Below are 9563 nucleotides of genomic sequence, written 5' to 3'. Positions count from 1 at the left end.
CTATCATGTAACTATATGTGGTCCATCTTCATTGAATATATGTGTAATGGCCGAGAATGTAATAATGTTGTTGTTATTGTGACCTAAATATTAACGAGTCGCCCATGAACGCCACCACATATGTATCTATCTGTCTATATGTCTGTCCTAGCTCCCTTTTAATTACAACAATGAATAAAACGCAACTTTTTTCTTTAATTTCTTTGCTGAGTGAGGTAGACACGTATTACCTCGATCAGCCCCTCAAACACGTCCTGCAGAAGACAAATAAATTAGTATTGCTGCCTTCATTATTGTTTACATAAATAGATCGAGTAAATAGAGTTAATTCATGATCTGATTTTAAGGTATAGCTATTAATTACCTAAATATTAACGAGTCCCCATGAACGCCAGTACGTACCACATATGTATCTATCCATCTATATGTCTGTCCTAGCTTCCTTTTAATTACAACAATGAATACAACGCATCTTTTTTCTTTAATTTCTTTGCTGAGTGAGGTAGAAGGTAGATAAATATTGCCTCCGCCCCTCAAACACTGCAAAAGACAAGTGTTGCTGCGTTCATCATTGTTTACGTAAATATAGTAAATAGATCGAGTAAATAGAGTTAATTCATGATCTGATTTTAAGGTATAGCTATTAATTACCTAAATATTAACGAGTCCCCATGAACGCCAGTACGTACCACATATGTATCTATCCATCAATATGTCTGTCCTAGCTTCCTTTTAATTACAAAAATGAATACAACGCATCTTTTTTCTTTAATTTCTTTGCTGAGTGAGGTAGAAGGTAGATAAATATTGCCTCCGCCCCTGCAGAAGACAAGTGTTGCTGCTTTCATCATTGTTTACGTCCGGCCGAGGCACAGAGCAAGGGCGGCGCGTGGCTTATAATTCCTTCCATCACGAGGGTGTCTTGTATTTTCCGAGGCTGAGAACTGTTGCAAAGGTTAGGGCGGCAGGAGGGACACACGCCGCATAGTTCAGAAAGGTAAGAAGTGGTTAATAGTTGCTACTGGTGGGACATTACAGAGCAGCAGACGACGCCAGTTTCTTGACTTCCCATACACGAGGTTAACTTATCCATCAGGGAGTGTGGCCCTCCAGAGCCCTTGAGGCCATCTTGTAGCTCTGCCCTTGTAAGTAAGTGAAGCAGAGGTAAGTACAGAGGTAAAGAGAGGCCAAGATTCAGAAAAAGGGCGGTTAGTAAAGGGCAGCAGACGACGCAGTAGGCCTATCTCCTGACATGACAGGTATGCCACACGTCCCTACACATGACCTCGAGCTCATGGTCCAGTCCCGCGTGACATGACAGGAAGATATGGCCTGTTTGTTATAGTAGGTGGTCATTACTTATATGTATGGTATCCTGGGTATTTTTTCAGAATTACACCTATCCCTCCAGTGGTCAGGTCAGGTCAGGTGTCGTTCGGGAAGCTTGGCCTTTGTATCGGCGCTTCCCTGATGATCTTCACTGGTCAGTTTTCAGCTCTTCAGTTGGTCGCGTCTAGAATTTTTCTTTGTTGTTCTCTCTTTCTCCACATTTCATATATCACTGGCTTGGTTTCTTCGATCAGCTCTTCTTTAAATAACAGATCTCTAATTATGTCCTTCTTCCTCTGTAGTGAGTCTTTCTGTTTACAATATCTTCTTTCTTTCATTTGCATAAGCTGGGCACTGGATCAAAAAATGGGTTTCTGTTTCTGTTCTGTATGTTGTTTATGCAGTAAGAATCGGTTAGTTAAAAAAGGGCTGATCCATGGCTCATTGCTCCTGACGAAGAGGGGGTTCATAATAATGAATTCTCCATGATAAGAAAGGTAGTCTTGGGAGGGTTTGTGAATTACTTATACAAATCTTTATGATAATAGTTATTGAAAATTGACTATTTTTACTCGCCACTGAGGGGAGGGGAAGATATGATTATAATTGAAAGGGATTTTTAACCTTTTTTCCACTTTTTCAACTATATCCTAAGAAAATTCAATCGGAATTTGTGATTTTGAACATCAATATTGGTGGGAAATCAAAGCTAGATTTAAAAGCAATAAACACCAAATTTGAGTTTCCTAGAATTTCAGAGAACCAATTTATTCTAATCATTCTACTACTGTAGGCTCCATTCTGTGTCAGTATACTTACCAGTTTATTTGAGAAAATGCTGCGAGATTTTGTTTAATAATTTACCATTTTGTGCCCACCAGGTGTTGTTCCAAGGGTGTGTTGGTTGTGGCAGCTAACTGATGGTGCTCACCCTGGGGGCGGCAATGGAGCGAGGGGGAGAGTTGGGGCGCGGTGAGGTGCTCTCCCTACTGGTGCGTTTGGCCTTTGCCACCGCTGCGTCGTACTTCACGGTGAAGCTGCTCGTGTCAGCCATGGACCCCACCTCAAAGCAGAAGAAGGATGCAAAGAAAAAGGTGTTGTGTTGTTGCCTGTCTGTCTCTCCATCCTGTAGTATATGTGTGCGTGTGTGCATTTGTGTGTGTATGAGCTATGCTTGCTGGGTCTTGTCCCTGTATTGATTAGTCAGACTTGGCTTTCATTCTATTGAAGGTTTTATAGTGAAACCAGATTGGCGAGATCGTTTTTGTGTTGGCTCCTGCGGGTCCTTTCCTCCCCGCTGCTCTGCCACACAGTCCCAACACCTATTTCTTCCTCATATATGTTGCCTATAGCTAACATCTGAGAGGTAAAGACAGGTGTTGGGACTGTGTGGCAGAGCAGCAGGGAGGAAAGAACTTATGTAAGCCAACACAAAAATGATCTTTCCAATCTGGTTTCACTATAGACTGGTTTGTCTCCCTGTCTTGGCCATTCCACAGTTCGGTGCATCTATATAGAAATCTCAAAGTCCTCTTATTGCACCTCCATCGCATACAAACATTTGAACCAATAAATTCTCTTCCATTCCAGGCCCAAGAAGTGATGCGCAGGCTTGGGATCAAAGAGAAGGTCACTGTGAGTATTTCTGGCACACTGCATTGTGATAGATGACAGATTGTAAGGCTAGTGTCACATTCACGATCTTGACTCCTGGTGCCTCCTGATGTCAGGCCTCATGCCAACAGTTTTGGAAATTTCAAAACAATCGGTGCCCTCCCCGACATCTGTCACTCGTCGGTAATCAACCACGACCGTTGGGTGTCCATCTCAACAATATCTCAACATCGGCAATTGTCAGCACATAAAGGGATCTATTTACAAAGGTCGTAATGTACGTCTGGCAGCGCGACATTTTCTAACGCTGGGAGTCAAGATTGTGAATGTGTGACACTAGCCTAATGCTCCTGGAAAGTGATTCACACACTGAAGTGATTATTACTCCTTAGTTCAATGTCGATGCTAATGGTGTTTACAGGTTAGCATCTTTGTAATGGTTACTTAATGCCTTGCCTATTTATTTGGGTTGGAAAGGGCTGGATCACCTTTCTTTTGTAGTCTTGATTTACTGATTTGTTATTGTTGCCCTTGGCTTGTCTTTTTTCATATCTGCAATAAGGTTTGTTTGCTTATGTTCTATGGATCAGATAATAGAACACTGCTTCTCTTTACTGTTCAGGGTATTGTCTTGTATAAAGTTCAGACCTTTTTATAAGCTCATCATCACATGGTCGTCTGTCTTTCAGTTAAGTGAGTATGAACTCATGATCGCCAGTCAGCTGGTTGAGCCCACTCAGCTGACCACCTCCTGGCGGGATGTGGCTGGCCTCTCATCCATCATCCAAGAGCTTCGGGAGACCCTCATCCTCCCCATCCAGCAGCGCAACCGCCTGCAGAACTCCAAGCTCATTCAGCCTCCTAAAGGTGAGAGTGGTAGATAGGTACATAGATGGGATGGTTGGCTGATATGTTAGTAAAGTCAGTTTCCTTTTGCCTGAGCCCCGCCCACTTCCTGGACTTGTCGCTGATTGGCTTGGGTTATTTTAGTTTTTTCATGGAAAAGGTAACCTAAACAGTGAAAAATGATATTTGTAAAAAGAGTTTGGAGGTGGTCACTGCTGCCCAGAAGAGAGGGTGAGGGAGTGGGTGGGGCTTAGATGACACATACTTGAGGTTGGTATTGAAGTTGATGCTGCCCAGGAGGGAGGGTGGGGGAGTGGGGGGTGTTTAGAGAACAGGATTCTTGCTGGAGGTATAGTGTAAAAAAAATATTAATGAACTTCAGAGTAATATGCATACAATACTGATCTGGTAAACTCTATGGCCACCATGCCCAGTAGCACTAGGCAGCAAGCAGTCCACTAAAATTGACACTGGCTTGATGGACTGTTTAACAATGTATATGTATAAAGGAAATACAAAAAATAGGAAGTGTTGCATGATTGATAATATATAAATAAGTTGAATGACATGTAACAACTGATGTGAATATGAAAGTGACATACTGCTACTTCAGATTAATATGTATAGGAAACAAAAAAGAAAGAAAATGACATAATGAACTTGAGCTCTCACTGTTTAATATGGAAAATAAAATTAGCATACCGGTAGTCTTCTGGGGGGCCTTAAAAGGAAGTACACTAATAGATTCCTTGCTGTATTTATTTAGTATAATTTCACCAACTTAAATGTCCCAAATATTAATTATTATTTACATATTGATAAATATTTTGGGCCCCTACTTCAAAGGGGTCCCATGCAGTTGCACATATCACTTGTGTCTAATACTGGCCCTGATTGTGTTGTGTTGTTCCACCCTGAAGGAGTGTTGCTGCATGGTCCTCCCGGCTGTGGCAAGACCCTGCTGGCGAGGGCGGTGGCCAAGGAGGCGGGTGCACGCTTCATCAACCTGGATGTGGCATCACTCACAGACAAGTGGTACGGAGAGTCCCAGAAGCTCTCCTCAGCTGTCTTCTCGCTGGCCATGAAGCTGGAGCCATGCATTGTTTTTGTCGACGAAATAGGTAACTGGCAGTGACTGTTCAGCAAAACCTTAATTTTTTTTTTACTAAATTTCCGTTTGTTTTCTCTATAGCAGCAGTGTCTTTCCCCTTGTGTTTTGCCCTTGAGCTGCTTCCTTTCCTGTAAGAAAAGAATTGCTGGCTTTTTACTAATATTTCATTTAGCTCTTGATTTATCCTATACCATTAAAAAGAAAAACCTACATACATACTTTGTATTTGTAGTTTGTGCACACTTCTTTTCTCTATACACCCCTATATTATGTACTACCAAAATTTTGTCTTGAGGGGAGTCATAACTCTGTGCCAAAACATATAATGCAACTTAATTTCAAGTTTTTTGGCATCTGTTTTCTTGGTAATACCAATATGTGGGGACTCTTTCATTTTATTTATTCCTTTGCCTGACGTTTCCTACTATAATGTGAGGTCACCAATTCTAGACAGTTTTCCTCTCAGCCATGTGTATCTCCTTCCACTATCATCCATGCAAATTTGGAATTTTCTTTTCAATCTCCCTATTTCCCTTTTGCTTTCCACCTCAATTTTCAGTAATACTTTCTTTCTCACATATCTCCTTCTATCATTAAAAGAAACATAATCCCCTCCACAGACTCCTTCCTACGGGTGAGGGCCACGGGAGACCACGAGGCCACAGCCATGATGAAGGCCCAGTTCCTGCAGCAGTGGGACGGCCTGGCCACCGATCACGGGCGCTGTGTGGTGGTCATGGGGGCCACCAACAGACCCCAGGATGTTGACCGCGCCATCTTGCGCCGAATGCCAGCTGCCTTCCACATACCTTTGCCGGTCAGCCGTGTGAACTTGTACTGGTTAGGAAGGGCAACACTTTTAATAATTTCCTTCCTTTTACAATACTTCCTCCTTCCTAAGATTTGGACTATTTCAGGAGGGGAGTATAAAGACACCTTTACATAGAAGGGACCACTAAGAAATTACATCTGCCTCAGAAAAAAATATTCACAAGTCTTCATTATCAATACTAAGTGAAGCTTTAGTTTACTGTTTTTAAACATACTAATGTCAGTTCTAATTTATTATTGCATAAGGGAGAGATAGATTGTGGTAGTGCTGTGTGGAGATGATCAATCTTTTTTTGTATTGTCAGGGAGTGGAGCAACGGGAGGATATTCTGCGCCTGGTGCTGCGTGAGGAGTCTGTGAGGGAGGACACCAATATTGCCAGCCTGGCCAGGCAAACAGAAGGCTTCTCAGGTTCAGATCTGATGGAGTTGTGTCGAACTGCTTCCGCTTCATCGGCCACACCTCTTAGACTCAGAGTAAGTGATAAAAGCAACACAAGTTCAAGGCTGACATGTCATATTGTTGATGCTTCTTGAAACTGTCAAGAAAGAAACAACAGCGGATGTGTTCCATATTGTAATTTTAGCATAGGTGGGCAGTGCTATAGTCGGTTCCACGAGAGCTGGTGGAGATTTTCCTTCAGGGGTGGACTCGCGGACTTGGTATCATTGCATGGGTGATGGTACTGTGCACTCATTGGCCAAATCTTAACTTATTCTAATGTGCATAAAATTGACTTTGTATTCCTACCAAAACCCTTTGTGAGTTGTAAGGTAACAGATTGCACTGATAAAAACTAATGCAATAATATCTTTATTGATAAGTATGTGCCTTTTGAACTATTATAAATTAATCTGAAACGACATTCATAACAAAACTAAGTCAGAACTGCACGTAAACGGACATGTCGAGTGACTGTTGAGGCTAGACTTTTTTTTACTACTTTTTACCACTGCAAAGTGCTAGGCTAGTCTAATTAATTAACCCATTTATTGTAAGATTTTTGGTATATTTTTAGACCTGGTTTATTCATAATGTGTAGTGATGCTACGGAGTCATAACGGAAACATTGGCCTAACGCAAGAACCTTCTCATTTCTTTCATCGTCCTGTCATTATTCCTGAAATATGTTTCTAATATTACATTTTGTGGATAATAAGCTAATAAATAGCCATAAGGAAGAGCGATTATAAGAATAACTACATTTATATACCAATAGTGTTGATTTTAAGCCGCAGCTTAGATCTAGTAAAAAACAGCCAATGAGTGGTGTGGAGACCGCCACTCAAGCAATGACGCCAAGTCCACGAGTCCACCCCTGAAGGAAAATCTCTGCCAGCTCTCGTTGAACCGACTATAGTGTTGATTTTTATTACTGCTATCAGTTCCAAAAATACTTTACTGGTTTAGTATTCCTGGTAGTTTTTGAGCAATTTCAAGAACAGTTTATGTGGCCAGGAAAAATGGCAACTCTCACTATGGCCACCTCTTATAATGAGTTATGATCTGATGCTAGAGCATATAGATATTAAAATAAAATAATAATATTCATTATGTTGTTTTTACTTGTTGCAGGAGCAGAATGAAGTATAATAACATTAGAGAGGGAAGGGTGGGAAGCTTTGGGAAAGGCCTTTGCCCTGCAGGGGACAAGTGATGACTAATGATGTTGATTTCCTCTTGATATGCTAAATGAGCTTTCTAATTTAAAGTCCTTCTGTATCTGCAGGCCTGAAGTGGCAAACGCTACAAGTAATGGGAAACACTCAGACACTGAGTCCTTGAGACCCATCACGTCAGTGGACTTCAAGCAAGCTCTTGGCAAGATGAAGGAGTCACGGGTCTACAACAGACAGGCCGAAGCCTTGCTCAAGATGGACCTAGACTAAGGTCCTGACAAGGGTTCCAGTAGCATGGTATGTGAGTGGTGTTTCATCTATGTAGCTTTTGAGGATTCACTCAATATAGACAAGTTCTGTCGGTGTTGTTTTATACCTCAAGACCAAATACATATATATGGATGCAGATGAGTATCATGTAGCTGATTCTAGACATTTCTCAAGGATGTGACATAGCTGTTCATGTCATCTAGTTGTGTTCATCATTCAAGATCATATTTCTTGATGAGAAGTTTTCCAATCATTTCCCATGTGTAGACAGCATTTATTAGTGTTAGTCAATACCTTTAGATAAATGAGAAGGAAGACTAAATAAGCTGAACATGTGCAGCTCATCCTACAGTAAGACTTACCTGCTCTCTGAAGGGTCTAATGCCGTTATTTTTAAACGTTTTGGCACCTCAGTTCACCTGTTTGAAAAGACTTTCGTAGAAGTTGCTGGGGTTTTCATTGACTTCCTTGTGATGCCAGTAATAGTTTTATACCCATGAAGACCTAGTTAATCTTCTCCATGACCTTGGGAAACAGCCATAATGGGAGCCTGATACATTTAAGAATATGGGCATAAGATGTCAGTCGTTTACTGAACTATAATCCATCAGTCTGAAGGTTACTGACTTACCAAGATAGGTGGAGAGTCAAGTGGGTGTAGCAGCCAGTGTCAACCCTTTATAAGCCTTTCTAATTAGCTGATGGTTTGCATTTCTTTTTAACTGTGACTGTGCCTGGTAAAGAAAAGAGTAATGATGGTGATAGTTAGAAGCTGTAAACAATTATGGCGGTGTAAATAATTTTCATGTAAGTTAGATTTAATGTTTCCTTGTTGTTATACATTGTTAAATTACAGTCTTTATAATATTTAATGTGTGTGTGTGCGCATGTGTGTGTGTGTGTAGACTAGATATTTAGGAGAAATAGAAAGTATGAATCAAACTATTCTTTCCCCAGTTCCTTCTGTCATGAAGATGCAGAAACTTTAAAAAATCATCTGTTGTAAGAAGGATAGTGGTGTTAGTAACGAGTTCCATTGCTTGTACATATTGTTTCTCTTAAGTATTGTCATGATGAAAGAATCTGTGATATGTTTTAGTAGTTTTATCTGTGTCATATTACCATGGCAGGATTACATTGTCAGGATAAGTAATTTATCATCAGCAATATTTCTTTCCACAGTGTAAGCTTGGTGTGCAATTTACAATTTAGGCATGCACGGTTGTAATGACTCAAGTGATTGTTTTTAGAGGTGCAGGCATAAAGATAAGTCAACATTCAGCTGTAGATGATTTGGGAGCAACAAATTTCAACTGCTTATTAGACCTTACCAATATTTGCAGAAGGGAACAAATAACATGAGTAAGGAAACCAAACTGAAATATGTAGTGCTGGCAGCTGTGGTTAGGTGGCAGTGGCACTTAAGCCCGTACTACTGTCCATGCCTTAGTTGTAACCATAGAAAGTAGGAAAGTAGAAGGTGCAAAGAACTTTCTCAAGATATAATCTATAAAAGTTATTGTTAAAGGATGTGTAAAGTAATGTTGACTTGTATGAGATTCTATATAATTCATTAAAGTATCAGTATTTTAGTTCTGTTTAGAGACGATGTAAATATTAATAATTTAACCTTTAAGAATCTATCATTTCGTCACTATCCTCTGGTTGAATAGAATATGAACCCAAGGAACATTAGCCATAAATTCTCATGACAGTATTCAGACTCACTTTAAAATATCTATGAATACATGTCTTCATTTCATCATTAATTGACCCACTTCCTTTACATGTAACACAAAGGAAAGGCAACATTTTACATTAATACAGCCTAACTTTTCTTTAAATATGTTTTCTTGTTTCATGAGACACCAGCCCAACACTTTATAACACTTCTAATGCCTTAAGCAAGGTCCTCATGATGATCATTATTTAGGGGCCAGTAG

General features: G+C 40.4%; 1 protein-coding gene across 1 annotated transcript; it reads left to right on the top strand.

Annotated features, from left to right (window-relative positions):
* The first annotated feature begins 849 nt into the window (after nt 1–849).
* LOC126989421 (outer mitochondrial transmembrane helix translocase-like) lies at nt 850–9458 on the top strand. The gene is given in 9 exon segments (XM_050848016.1): nt 850–997; nt 2211–2423; nt 2920–2964; nt 3633–3810; nt 4710–4910; nt 5521–5717; nt 6037–6183; nt 6185–6207; nt 7461–9458. Coding segments are annotated over 8 exon segments (1101 nt in total). The 5' UTR covers nt 850–997; nt 2211–2273; the 3' UTR covers nt 7621–9458.
* The last annotated feature ends 105 nt before the right edge of the window (nt 9459–9563 follow it).

This window comes from Eriocheir sinensis, unplaced genomic scaffold, assembly GCF_024679095.1.
Source record: "Eriocheir sinensis breed Jianghai 21 unplaced genomic scaffold, ASM2467909v1 Scaffold1166, whole genome shotgun sequence".
Taxonomy (NCBI): Eukaryota; Metazoa; Arthropoda; class Malacostraca; order Decapoda; family Varunidae; genus Eriocheir; species Eriocheir sinensis.
The sequence above is the reverse complement of the archived record's forward strand: the minus strand, read 5'-3'. Positions and strand labels throughout refer to the sequence as shown.